Source organism: Fringilla coelebs, assembly GCF_963513975.1.
Source record: "Fringilla coelebs genome assembly, chromosome: 2".
Classification (NCBI taxonomy): domain Eukaryota; kingdom Metazoa; phylum Chordata; class Aves; order Passeriformes; family Fringillidae; genus Fringilla; species Fringilla coelebs.
In genome coordinates this window covers 7,883,528-7,898,381 of record NC_140029.1, presented here as the reverse complement: position 1 = coordinate 7,898,381, position 14,854 = coordinate 7,883,528, and the positions used below count along the sequence as shown (strand labels likewise).

At 36.9% G+C, this 14,854-nt stretch overlaps 1 protein-coding gene and 1 long non-coding RNA gene across 3 annotated transcripts in view; one reads left to right on the top strand and one right to left on the bottom strand.

Moving 5' to 3' along the window:
- The window catches only part of CASK (calcium/calmodulin dependent serine protein kinase), a 188,235-nt gene that overhangs the window by 27,165 nt on the left and 146,216 nt on the right, over positions 1-14,854 (bottom strand). For both annotated transcript variants that reach the window (XM_084201210.1, XM_084201211.1), the window contains exons 12-17: positions 10,409-10,486; positions 9,038-9,118; positions 5,132-5,320; positions 3,896-3,974; positions 1,512-1,597; positions 384-452 (exon numbers count right to left, since the gene is read on the bottom strand). In XM_084201210.1, the coding sequence (XP_084057336.1) occupies positions 384-452; positions 1,512-1,597; positions 3,896-3,974; positions 5,132-5,320; positions 9,038-9,118; positions 10,409-10,486 (582 nt within the window). The remainder of the gene's footprint in view (positions 1-383; positions 453-1,511; positions 1,598-3,895; positions 3,975-5,131; positions 5,321-9,037; positions 9,119-10,408; positions 10,487-14,854) is intronic.
- On the top strand, positions 295-7,088 carry LOC311151073. Its single transcript, XR_014615974.1, has 3 exons — positions 295-429; positions 5,100-5,233; positions 6,768-7,088. It is a non-coding gene; the product is annotated as an uncharacterized lncRNA (long non-coding RNA).

Below are 14,854 nucleotides of genomic sequence, written 5' to 3'. Positions count from 1 at the left end.
CAGCAATATAATGTTTAAAGCCTAAAAAAGAGGAGGATCGTTCCTCAGCTTAGGAACTTTAATAGACTTACTGAAGTATGAGTTTAAATGGCCATATTTTAAAGGGGCTTCCTAAATGCACAACTTGAGGATCCCCTTTCCTAATTTGTTTTTCTTTAATAGGCTGTAAAGAGTTAGTTAAGGTGCTGATGAGATGAATATGAAGGCAGGGCTGAGTAGGTAGGTGGGACCTACTCGTGTTCCGTTATCTTTGTTGTAAAATTGGTGTGCGATCTAACAGGACAGGCAGAAACAATTTCCCAGAAAGCAGGAACATTCAGCCATCAGCAGGCAGTTAGTTACAGGACTGAGGAAGAAAGGGGATGGCTCATTAAATTCATTACCTCACAGGATGAAGATTGCGTGCGATAACTTGGCACAATCTTGAAGGTAATACTTCCACGCATTTCCCTCTGTGAAAAAAGAGGCATTTTGAGACTAACACTGAAGAGAAAATCTCCAAATTGTTAATGGTAGAAAGGAAAACATCATAGTCCAGGTATGAAATGCTAAAATGTTATGGATAAGTTGTCATATCATCTATAAACAAACATTCATATTGTCCTCATTAATCTAAAGGACGAACATGCATTACCAGTTTGTTCACCTAACCAGGTTTTGAATGCCTAGAATCCAGAATTGTATTTTTATGTAAGAGATTCAGAGATGTGTGGGCTTCCTCCATGTTAACCTTTTCTTTATAGCTATATTCTTGTTATCTACAGTCTTTTCTACCAAAGTGGCATTTTCTTTCCTTTCATAATACATGTTAAATAGCAGAACTGCATTCAGTTTCTGGAAAGCTGCATTTTTCTGAAGGTAGGAATTTCAAAAACAGTCTTTCATCAGAACAGAACATGGGGTCTGCCACTTTGCATTTACTATTGCATAAGAATATTTATAACAAGTAGTAACTCCAGAATAGCAGCAAATTGTGACAACATATTTTCTTAAATGGCAATCTGAATACTCGTGAATACCACGTGGCTGACAACTGCAGGACTCGATCTGGACAGAAATGTGAGCAGATCATTTCAAGAGATCTCAGAGTTTCTCCCCTTTCTCTCTTTGCCTGGCTTACTGTGACTCCAAAAAAATCCTGTTTCCCTTGAAGCTTGTCTAGCATTAGTGATACCATCCAAGATGTCAAGGTTAGTGTTGCGGGCAAAAAATTAACAAGTGTTATGGAAATATCAAACAGACTCTACTAGCAAAGTCAAAGGTGGAGTTTTCCTGGAAAAAGACAGGCTGTCTGAGCTCCAAGTAATGTTTTTAAAATTTGTAACTTAAGTAACTGTGAGCTCAACTGTTACAAACTGAAAGAACTAAACTGAAAAAACTTTTTGTTGCATGGACATGTAGTCTATCTAGAACACAAGAAAAAGGGGAAGTTAGAACACAATTAAACAAAAGTTTTGACTAAATAAGACAGGTACTTTATAGAGGATATGAAGAAGACTTCAGGCACTTACAAGCATTTTTTGTAGTTGTTCTACAGTTTGATTTGCCACACTGATTCCGTTTATTTCTCTGATTTCATCTCCTACATGTAGCGTACCTACAGAGTTATCAAACACACAATCACCTCAGTTTCTACAAATTGGAATACTCATAAGACAGCACTCATACAAAGGCATAAACTTTAATACTCATACAAAGGCATAAACAGAAAACAACAGCAAAATAATTTTTTTGCTAGATTCAGAAAAGGACTTTGTATTAGCTATGAATCTGTCTTTCAGAGTGCTGTGAATACACAGCAAGAGATAACCAGGCATCCTCTCAGTAAACAGGAAAAACATGTTTTTGTTATTAAACAATAATATTGAATCAAAAACACCATATGGTCTGGAATAGTATAAAGATTCTCTGATACTATTCAAAACATAAAACGGATGGTATTACATATTAGACTGAGAATCAGATTCAGTAACATCCCTGTATCAAACAAAATCCCCTTTTCTGCAGCATTTCCCATTTCTGTCACTCTGACAAAAGTGAATATTGTTATGTTATGACTGTAAGGAGAAGCATACATAAAAACTGGGAATAAAGAATGGACATTTGTCAGACATGTCAGCAACAAACAGACAATTTTTAATGACTGACACTGGTGTTTCATTTCTACTGAATTCTCTGGAAGGTGTGAGTAGATGGAATCTTTAAAAGCCTTTCTTCCCATTTCAGCTCTGCCACCTTTGGAATAAGAACAATTTCAATCACCAGGACTAGGCAGAGCTGGCCTAGAGACAAGAGGCAGCTATAATTTTGTGACTGGGAACTGCACAGTTTGTGTTTAATATTGCTGGACCTGAAATTATAAAGTTCCTGTAAGCCTCACAGCAGATTTATTATCCAGACACTGCTGATATTGCCTGGCAGTTTTCCATACAACACAAAGCGACAGCAGAGAAAAATGATCTAACACTCCCCAAAACCAATTCAAGGCCCTACCAATAGGATTCAAAGATGGTGCTTGAGATCACTGTCAAATTACACTTGTGTTGTTCTATTCAGTAAAAATATTCTAAATACAATACTGAATGAAGCAGTGAATCTAAGAAGCATCTAGAGCACTAACAGAATTAGAAGCATTAAAAAAACAGATGACCATACTAAAGAAACACTGAAGTAAAGCTCAATTTCAAGTGCAGATAACGTTAGCTAGATGAAGCACACAGAGATTAAGTTAAATTTTCCACATTTTTAGAAATAAAAGATACTGTGTAATTAAAAAGAAGAGTTGTAATGGGCACAGTTGGATATTTTACCCAGTTTTAGCAGGTTTTAAAAGTTTTATTAGCCCCATTATGGAACACAGTCATGTGAAGCAATACTGAGCAGAGCACCACCACTACCTAAGCACAGTTGGAAGAAAACCTTGCTTCGGTGAATCTTAGAGCAATCTCCTTTAAAAACTCACTTTCAGAAGCAAAATAAATTTCAATTCAGAAGGACCTCCAAAGACACAAAATTCTCTCTGAATTGCATCTTTGTATTAAAACTTTTGTCTTTCCTGCTTCCTGACAGATTTTACCAGATCAGTGAGACAAAGTGAGTATGTTTTGTCTTCCCAGTCACCTGTTCCTAGCTCCCTTTGAAATAGAAGAGTAGGCTAGAGAGAACTCTGGTCTGAAAAATTAAGAAAATTTTTGTTTTCATCACAAGAAAAAGATGGCAGTCTGAAAAAACTGAAGTAACCCTTTCATGGCTGCAATCCAAACTTGCAGCCAACAACCTAGAAGGGAAGTTCATCTGCTTAAAGCAGGACAAAACCCAGTTACTTCTGGACATCTGATCTGAACACACAAAATGAGAAAAATGAGAAGACTGAGGATGAGGAAAAAAAGCATGTTTGCAGGATTTGTTACGGTAGCGAAAACTGAAAATAAAGATTTAGAATCTAGGCACAAGTAATATTTTTATTTCAAACCTCATTTTTGTGATTCTCAACACCAAAAATATAAAGATCCTCAAGAACTGTGTGGATGAAGCTCTTTCATTTTTGCAAGGGAAAGTGCTGCTACTTGTATAAGGATTTTTTTTTAACACAGGATTAAGTAAGTACAGTTCCCAAAGTATTGGTGTTTCCATCTCTTGCTGAGCTATACTCACTACTAAGACAGTAATTATCCTAATTAAGAGCTAAATGAAACACAGTGGGCCCTCACCTCAAAACACTGGCAGACATCTGCAACTAGAAGGTAACTAAAGCAGTTAGCAGGAGTCCATGCAGGCACAGAGAGACACTGCTATGGAATAGTAGCAATCAAAATCAGGAGAATGTACACAGTTTATAGAAAAGGATCTAAAATAACTGTGTTTGAAGACAAAACTCTTCATGAGATGTGATTACCTTGCCGGTGAATCATGCCTCCATGCATAATTCTTGCCACAATGCAGTGGTTCAGCTCGTTCATTTTTAAAGTGATTCCCTAGAAAAAAAGAAATGTTTATACTTTTAAAATAAAATATTAAGCACTGTGATTCTTGAGTGGTTAAGAATAGTCATGCTTCCTGAAAGCTTGAAGGCAGGGTATAACTTCTAAGATTAAAAGAAAATCTTTGTCACTCACTTCAAGATGAGCAATAGGACCAGACACTATTTATAAGTGAGGATGCAATACTTCAACATATGAGAATATAAGGATCTGGTTTGTTAAAAAAGTGATTTTATACTGAAGTGTAAAGGCTCCAGTTGGGTTTAAGGACTAATTTGCTGTAGCTTTTACACAAACCCAGTGTTCTAGATTGCAAGGCAAGATGTATTCTATTACCATCTGTATGGCAGTTGTCTTATGTCAAGTGAGCAATTCTCCTTATCTCTCTCTCTGAGTGATCGCAATCACTCCTCCCTTGGGAAGGAACATCTGCTGATAACAGCTATTGAATGTCACTGCATGGCTGATAAGAACTACAGCATCCCATTGTGAGATGTGAGCCCAGAGGGAGGAGCCAAGCATTGCTAGCCAGGTATAATCTGGAGGTTCAGAAACACCAGCACGGCTTCCCCTACTGGATTGCCCAGAGGAACAGCAGCTGCTTCTTCTTCCACAGATCTGTGGAGGAAGAATAAACCCTTTTTCTACTGCTCCAGCAGAACCACATCTGACACTTCAGGAAGACTGCAGCCACTTTTCCAACTGGACTGCTACCAACACCCTGACCAACAGGGTGTCAGGTTGAGCTCTGACTCTGTCAGTGTTGTTCTGGTGTATTGCATTGTTTCATTTTATCCTTTTATTTTTTTTCCTTCTCTATGAAAGAACTGTTATTTCCTGCTCCCATATTTTTTGCCTGAGAGCCCCTTAATTTAAAATTCACAGCAATTCAGAGGGGTGGAGAGGGTTTGCATTCTCCATTTCAGGGGAGGCTCCTGCCTTCCTTAGCAGGCACCTGTCTTTTCCAAACCAAGACGCCCAGCCCTAGTGGCACAGCAACAGCGTGAGTGCACACAAAGCATTTCAAGGAGTGGCTGCTGAACTATTCCAGTTAATTGACAACCCCACCTCAAAGTGAGGAAATGACACTAAAATCATCACAACACTGGTCTTTACCAGCACAGAGAGAAATAGTGAGCTTCCCTCCATACCATGGGCTCGTCTGTGTTCTTCTGGAACTGCACCAGCCGGACGCGCGTGACGTTCTCCATGTCCATGTCGCCGTTGGCGCTCTCCGGGGAATCCCCGTTCAGGTAGGGAGAGGTGGGAGGAGGGGTGACCCTCAGCGCTTCGTCACTGTAAACTTCATGTGCCACTACATCATGAGTTTGAAGTAAGGCCTGCAGGACAGCACACCAACAAAATGTCACATTTCCATCATCTCCCATGTCCCTAAATCCTTGTAAGGGTTTTTATGAAGCTTTTCAAGGAAATCCGAGATATTTGTGCCCCAGTTTCTATTGAAGAACTTTTCCCTTAAAGGAGTCTAAGATAAACTTTCAGACTGCAAATGCCTTCACACACTGAGACTCTAAAGCCTGCATGAGTTCATGTGATTTTTACTCTAGGGACTTCAACGAGAATGATGCTGCCTCCCTTGCCATCATCCTGTCAACACCTGCGGGGTGGGAGTGAATCCATCTTCACGTGCACAGACAGAGAATCAGGAATTTACCTTTCTGTGCAAACCATTCTATAATAATTACTTTGGTAAAATGGAAAGCCACTCAGATCCCACGGTATCTCACTCTGATAAAGGCAGACTGTAGATCAATACCAACTGAAAGAAGAAAATACTGGTTTTTTGTTGTTTACTATCATAATTGCTTCCATACTGTCCCATTCCCCTAGAAGTTGGTCCCAGCACCACCACCCTGAGTTCAAAATGCTTAAAAAAAATTAGGAGTGCAAACCAGCAAACTGCTAAAATACTGCTTCATTAACTTTCATTGGCTACTTCAGTAGCGCTTCTAAAGTGTACTGTGATATAAAAGGTAATTTCTTAAACACTTATGTTCTCATTTCTCTAATTGATTTGAAACTATAGTTGGGAAGTCAGCACTAAAACAATGGAACAAAATTCCCTAAACTAACAATGCTTTGCCCATATTCCCTCCCATTTTTCCAGTGTTTCAAGCCTACTTACATACATACTATCTTTAGTTAAATACTAACCTGTATCTGCATTTCCTATTTCTCATCTTATTTTGTCAACCACTAAGCTCACTCCCAACAATTCCTCTGCATTAGTCTGCTCTACTGAAGCAACATTAGAGATCTGGACCATATAAGTAAGTCAAACCACTCACACAATATTTAAAATTTGATTTATTTGTGTGTCTGTCCATTTATGTGTGGGTACTCCAATGCAGGTTAATGGTTGGACACAATGACCTTGGAGGTGCTTCTGTGCCCCTGCCTGTGTCTGTTACACTCTCCACACTTTAATATTACATTTCTTATGTAATCCAGGTGCTTACATTTTTATCACATAAAATATTTGCCCTGCTTTGTATTATTTTTAGCAATAATATTCCCCTTGTAGGAGGTTAATATAAGGCACTTCCAGCATTTTTAAATGTCTGTAATTATACTAAATGACTTCTGAATATGTTCACAAAAATGAACACTATTTCAGAAATACATTAAGGTACACCAACCTCAATTTAATATTGAAAATATTTGATAAAAAGATTCCTATTGGACCTTACTTAAGGATGCCTGTTTTCAGTCATTTCTGCTAATTTTGATAATGTGGTTTTTTTCCTGTGTGTTTTTCCTTTGCAGAACATGATAATCCTGCTAAAAATCAGTTTAATGAGAGCAACTGCTTTCTGCTGTACTGCAAGATCACTGCAGAGAACAGGAAGGCATATAATGATGGATAAAATTTCAATATATCATTAAGCAAAAGTCTCCTAGCAAATATTTCAACTGTTACAACATACTAAACTTCAATAATAGAATCTTCTACAAATGAAACTGGCATATATGAAAACTACTGAAAGTCGTGAAATGGAATAAAAGCTCTCTGAAATGTGTACATACATAACAAATGAGGTACTTGACAATGCTTTTAGAATTCTTAAATTAATTATCTACTGAAAGACCTTCATGCAAAATTTACATACATTTCTTTAAATTAAAATGTTAAACATGCACAGAATAAATTGATAATTTATTTCTGCAGCCATAAGGCACATGAGGGCAAAAGAAAATTAGAACAGAACACCTTAAAGATCTGTTACAAACACATTGTCTTTGGTTCTGTGAAGGCCTGTACACAGTTTAACCTACTAAAACTGTGGCCAAGTAAACAAGACAGGTTATACTCTTTTTTCTTCTAATTAGGGATACACATTAGATTAAAAAAATTTACTAAAATGGTCCATTATCATATAGGTGTTAATGCACACTCCTACTTATTACTCCTAATTGATTACTGAATTAATGTGCATTAATAACCAGAATATTGCTCTGTACAACACCTGGCAAACACATGGAGTGTGAGTTAACAGCATTGGTTTATACAATTACTCCTTATCCTAACAGTTTCCTTTAAAATATTAAGGCTTTTGCTCTGAAGGGAAGTTTAGCAGCATGCAACAAATGTAAGAATAATTTTCCAAGTCTGCAACCCATAAAGGTGCATCTGGGAGCAGGAGTGGGAATGATGGAGAGGGTGGAATTGTCCCTTTGGCATCTGGAGACTGTGGTATCTGCAGGTGTGGATCCACACCAACTTATGCTGGTTTAATTGCTGTTTTACATTCCTCCCTAACACAAACTGTTTCTGTTCTCCTGCTTATTCTGGCTCTGGCATCATCCCTGTTATCTTAAATTCTTTTTGCTAAATGGCTTGTTGGGGATTTATTTTTTTTTTGGGAGCAATTTTCTACTAGTTCAGCTGAGGGCAACATTAAAGTGCAGTTCTAGATGAATGCCAGAACTACAAGTGAGAGGATGAAAGACAGAGAAAAGGGATAATGGGACTTCAGCAACTGGCAATTTAGCCTGGGATATCACAGATTCACTTGCTGAAATTACTCCTCATCAAAAGTATTTGTTATGGAATTACACCTTATTTATGAAAAAATATTTTTCATAGATTCGCAGCAAAAGAATTCTAACAAATGGTTTTAGATTTATGAGTATATCAGGGAGCAGAGATACCTAAAAAAGAGGATTTTCCTGTCACTTGATACAATATATGAAATTTCTATATACCACAATCATTTTGTTGATGCCTACTCTGAAATACTTAAAAAATGCTCTTTTTCTCTACAGTGCTTCATGTTTTAGCAGTACTATGGGCTAATTACACACACAAAAAAGTAAATAAAATGAACCTGTCAGATTCCAAATGAAGCTGAGTAGAGAAAATCAAATTCTTAATTTTAAGCTGACAATAGTGTACAGCAGATTTAAGCAAACATGTTGTTTATTTCTCAATTTATGAACTTCACCTACAGCATAAACAGGAGAAATCCTTCAAATTAGTAGAATTCAGCAACTTGAACCAAGTTGCAAAGCAGTAACATCCCTGAATTTAGGACAATTATTGCCCTCAAATCAGATTTGGCAAACAGACACAGTAAATGTTGACAGGTAACACAAACTCAACAGACTGTAGAAACTACTGATTTGTTGTAAAATAATATGAAATAAACACTTATTTTGCAATGAATTCACACATCTTTATCCTAAGAAGACCTTTGGAAAAAGAAAAAGGAGGATCCCAGCTCTATGTATGGACATCCAAAAGGATTGATCCTTCTTTCCATGTGCAACCCAGACCTCCAAAACCACAGTGAAACTGCTCCATAATTACACTACTCCAAACTGCTGACAGTTTTCAGCACAGTAATGAGGACCAATACTAATTCTTTTGCCAGAGCAGCAGGTTAGGAATATTTATTTATATGTGTAATGTATGCAGTTCCATCCTCTGCAGATTATAGAAATTTACTGAAGTTTTCTAACATAAAGAATATAAAAGAAAAAAAAAGAAAAACAAAAAACCACAAACAAACCAAACAAGAGTAGGATCTGCTTACCATGAAATGAGGTTGTGTTAAAATACGCTTTAGCTCCTTTGCATCATTGTTCTCTGGGTAACATGAAATTTCTTCCAATACCTGCAAAATAAGCAGAAGAAATGTCCCATAGTAACTTTTTTTTAAAGCTATTGAAGAAACTAAACCTCTCATTGCTCAGTCAGAATATCCCAAATGATCATAGACACCAACATTTCTGACACAGGAAGGGTTTAAGAGAATGTGCCCGTACCCAGCTGCCCCAAGAGAATAAAATACCTTGTTCCAATGTTCTCTCTGAAACATTAAAGCAGAAATCTAAAGGATTTTTGTTTTTTCAATTGACAGCATGTCCCCAACAGCTAAATACGTGGGGACAGGAATGGAGTGCTAACAGGTGACATGCACCAGTTGCTGCTTTCATACATGGTCTCAATTTATTAAACCAAATGATTTAAAAGCAGAATTAAAAACACTCACAAAATCAATTGTTAAAGACACCAAGTCTAGGTGGGCCATCTGCTACCTTAGCCCCAAGCTCCAGATGTTATAAAATCTGAGCCACTTTATCACTGGGGAAGGAGGAGTAAAGAAGCTTTAACTCCTTTGCCTGCAACCTGATTATTACACCTTATTTTTCAGAGGCAGCTAGTTGGACAATGACAGCAGAGTATTTTGATTCTGAAGCACCCCCAAGATTAAGTGACACAAGTTTTGCAGAACAGGACTTGAGGGCATCTATCAGTGTGACTTAAGGTATTACATAGAGTTTTAAAGTCTTCCTCCTTTAATAGCACAATAAACAGTTTTCCAATGACAAAACCCCTAACAACTGCATGAATTTTTACTGATAATACATAACACAATATGGGTTTGGGTTTTTTACTACTTGCCATAAATAAGCAAATAACATACTATTTGCAAGGTATAAGAATGAAGAACATCTGTGTCTATCTTTGGTCTATGAGGGCCACCTGAACTGCATTTCCAAGTCTACTCTTCTTAGATCTATGATAAACTTGGGTTTTTTCAATTAAAAAAGCTGACACTTCAAAATATTTCTTTTTGTGACTACATTTTATAAACATCAGATTTCTGGTGCAGATAAATAACCTGAAAAGGAAAGATACTGCAATTACCCAGCAGGAATGTTCCTTTTAACACCACTACTGTTGAAGAAAAGGTTAAATGATTAAACTGAGTAATATTCATAATCCTTACACAGATAATGGAATTCTGCAAGTTTATGCAACTTGTTACATAATTTGGGTAAGTAATGGTAATATTCCAGAAATAATTCAGATAATGAGCCCGAATACACATCTTAATGAAGAAAAGTAAATTACAGTTTAAATACAATCAACATTTCAAAGTAAAAAAACCATACATTACCTCTTTGGCTCTCTGCACAGCATCACTTGGAGGATTCCTGATTTGTGGTGAAGATTTTGTGTTTATTTTGTCATAAAGCTGAAATAACAAGAAAACAAACTATTGAAATCCTATGCTACTTTATATAAATTAACGAGTGTTTACAATAGCCTGCTCATGTTACCAGGATTAGGATGATTGTTAAACTGCAAAACCCCCAGATGTTCTGTATACAAAATCTAGCAGCCTAGGGTTTTGGCTTTTCATTTTTAAACATTTCCTGATTTGAGCAGTGCCATAGATTCAGAGTTCACAGGATGACATGGGAAAGTTCAAGAGGTTAAGAGCTTCTGCAAACCTCCCATGCTTTTGCCACAGATTTACAGAAACTATATACTAGAAGTGACCCTCTGAATCTTGAATAAATGCTATAAACCAAACATTCTGCTATAAAATCAAGTTAATCTGCATATCTCACTTTTCTCAATAAATCAAACATTCTGAATAGTAATTTAAATAAACCTTGGAATATGGGAAAATGTTCTTGAAGATAGAACATTACAAAGGCCAAATACTCTGAGAACAGAAAACCAAACTTTCCAAGAATGAGTACTCATTAAAAAGGGTAACCTTTTTTAACTAGGATTTTCTGTTAGACAGAAGAATGTCGTTGTATTTAAACAGGCTACTGAAAACCTTCCACATTAATTATTAAAAAAACCCCAAAAAACCAACTCTTTTAAGAACCATTCAACTATGGAAAGCATAACAGAAGAAAGATCTTTCTTCAAGTTTCAAATTAGAGATGAGACATTACAGGCTCTTCCTCATACAAACCTAACACACTGTGCATGCTTTAAAAGAAAAAATAAGAATAAACAGGTACTGTAATAAGCTGTATTTTCAAATAAAACCTTTTGGTTTACATTTCAAGTGATACAAACTTGGTTATGCCTGTAATTATTTTCTAATTATGTCAGACTATTTCTTTCATATAGAAGAGAGAAAAAAGACACAAATAACATTTTTAGGGAATTAAAAACATTTTTATCACAACAAGGGTGGTGAAATACTGCAACAAGTTGCCCAGGGAAGCTGGGGAAACTCTCAACTTTGGAAACACTCAAAATTTCACTGAAATTCAAAATAATGGCAATAAGAAAAGCATTCAAAATACAAAAGTGACTCTAAAACCTTCATCAAACCCTAACACTGCCAAGGATGAGGTGACAAGAAAGCACCATTTAGGCTGCTCAGCAAGGAGTGCTCAGGAGCTTCCTCTGGAAGTTCACAGCTCCACTGTTTGGCTCAGAATGGCCTGGGATGTTTGAAAAAGGGAATCCTGCCAGGACACAGAACTGCCCTCTTCTCTTTCTCACACAACATGAAATACCACTCAGTTTTAGATACATAAACTGCCATAAATGCAGCCCAACATCACCATCACTTCCCTGCGTTAACAATTTAACAAACATGTCGAACATTTCAAGCCCGTACACAAATAAGCACAAAACCAGCAAACAGTTTCACTTCCAAAAACCATTCCCTGCAGGACAGCTACACCACTCTCTTGGGGAAAGAAAAGTGGAAAAGTCAAGCTAAATCAGTTTCTTCCAATGCAACAACTTCAGTTTGTGCTGCCAAAACACCACTAAAACTCCACAGTTTAAGCAGACTTGAAAGCTTTGAGATAAAAGCTTTCTGCTAGCTTGTAGGTCAGGAGATATTTTATTTGTGCACACAATTATTTGTTTTACCTTCTCTTGAATAAGTTAACAAAATCTACCCAAACTCCAACAACTGCAAATTACAAAGTACCACTCTATGCCAGTTAAGAAACTGCACTGAGCACTGTGTACTGACCAAAGCACAGCAGAAAATGCATGATACCCCCCATGAATATTACTGAATGTATTTTTCAGTCTTAAGAGTAATGAAATTACAGAAAAGTTACCTTGAAAATATTTTTCTTAGTTATTTCTAGCAATGGTTGAAAAGCTGTGCTGCTGAAGTTGCTGATTTCTCTCGTTACTGTGACCTAGAACAACCAGCAGTTTACAGTTTTTCTCCCACTAACATGGGAGAGTTATCTTCTGAGATTAGGAAGGAGGCAAAAAGAAAATTAGGGAGCAGAGCTCCTCAAAGAATGTTTAGAAAAAAAAATCAAGGCAAAGTTCAGACTAAACAAGAATGCATTTATTTTTCCACAGTGCCTTCACGCTGAGGCATGGCACTTAAATTTCATCTTCCAGGATTTCTACTTACTGAGGTTTGCTTTGAAGGCTCCAAATTATCAGGAGGAACTCTGACAGCACTTAAAACAAAAACCTTAATATTTGCATTAAGGTTTAAGGATTACCCAAGGCAAGGGATGTATTGTTCATGTTCTGTGGAGCTAGAACATGGCCTCACACAGAGAAAGGATGTGGATTCACCAGTACAAGGAGATCTCTTCATTTTGAAATGGCATGCTCTAATTTAAGTTAGTTCATGGAGTTTTTTTACAAGAGGAGCAAAGCTTATAATGTACATTAATGCACCAGAACTGGTGAAGCAGTCCCCCCTCCTTTGCAAGCTTTGAAAAAAGACTTTTGCAATATTTTTCAATATTTTTGCACTTAAATACTAGCTATAGCAAAAGCAATTTAGAATTAAGGAATTTACAGCTTGCATAATTAATCTGTGAAAGCATTTGAATGCAAAGGTTTCATTCAGACATTAAAAAGAACATTTGCTCTCTTGGATGTAAGAACCTAACACACATTTACATGAGTGTTTTAAGAAGTGTATAAGAAAATTTTGAATAACACCTGTTTGCACACATCATAGATTAAAGTGAACATTAATTACATTTCAGTCAGGCTCTGTATGCTCCCTGTGGTAGAGAACACATTACTTTGTGCAGTTAGCTACAACATTTTCATCACAGAAACCCATCCTGTTCACAATTCTGCCTCCTTTCAGCAACCCTGAAAATCTAAGTTCTACAGGGACCACACCAAAGGTGGTTTCTTGTAGAGAAGAATAAACTGGCTCATTCTTCACTGTCCTCTGCAGAAAGCTTTTCTATGCAATAGCAACAGACTTACAGCAGGACAAAATGTGTGCCCTAATCATAGCTTTCTTTTTGCTGGGAGTCTTTATTTTCCTGCAAATAACTCCGCTCCCTCAGCCCAGGAACCCAATATCCAAGAATTTCACCCAGCAAGAAGCATAAACATATCAATAAAAAATTTATAATAATTTTTTTAAAAAGTAAAATGCCACAGCATATGTAACTTTTGGCATTTCCAGACTTTTGAATACTTTGTATGTCAGGCTCACTCCTCAGCATCAATTAGTCTGCATTTTCTAGAAACAAAATTGAAATTGAGAGCTTGCTCTTGACAAGATTAACAATCCCAACTGATGGATTAACAGCCTTGATATAACAAACATACACTGACATTACAGCTAATAAACAGTTTAGTACTGCTTATCAAAAACAAGTTTTAATTTAAATTTTGCATGCTAGAACACAAAAGCTATGAAGAAAATACCCACAAGTTGAGCTGCTATCAGTTCAGCAGCTTCTGCAGTGTCAAGGCTTTTTGCCTTCTGCCCGTACAAAGGGAGCTCCTCTCTTCTGATATTTAAAGCAGACAGCAGACAGCCCAAAGCCTAATCCACAATCAGGCTGTCGAGACAAAACAACAAACTCTTCTCTTCTGACTAGTTTTTCAGATGTGCAGAAATTAATTTTTAACCATTTCCTGTAAGAGGAGTCAGAATACTGTTCCAATGCAACCCCCATTCAATGTCACACTGAAAAATTTACATATTTCACAATTAACAGAAATGCAGCCTCACCTCCTGTTCTGATCCTGAATGCAATAAAGATCAGATCACACTGTGAAATCAGTTTTTTATCTACGCAAACCTCAAAGTTCCTGTGAGGCAACTGAGAAACTTCTTAAAACAAGAGGTACTGAACTGCTAGAGCACAAAGCTCCCTGCTTGTTCAATACAAATACACATTTTGTGGGGATCCAATTGCAATTCAGATCAGACACTTAGCTGCCAACCTCAAATATTAAACCTCCCATTGAAACATCTAAAAATAATCATTACAGTATGTCCTTATATATTTGACTTTCTGAACAGTTTAATCACAGGCAACACAGTGATATTAGAGGGTTGTTTTTAACCACTTTTAGGTTTTGGGACCATCTAAAAAATTCTCATCTGGAGGTGCTGCCCCTTGCACAGCAGCATTTACTAACAAAGAGGGTTTTTGCTTTGTTACCTCCCACAGCTCCTGTCCTGGTTCTCCATCCACCCCAGAGGTTTTATGTGCTCAGAGACTGAAAGAAATTCATGACCCACTGAATAAGTAATACTCACAAGCAGCAGTATCAAAGAATGGCTAAAATTAAAGGTCCAAATAGATTTATGCTAGATCACTTTCTTCTGCCAGTTGTTTCACAT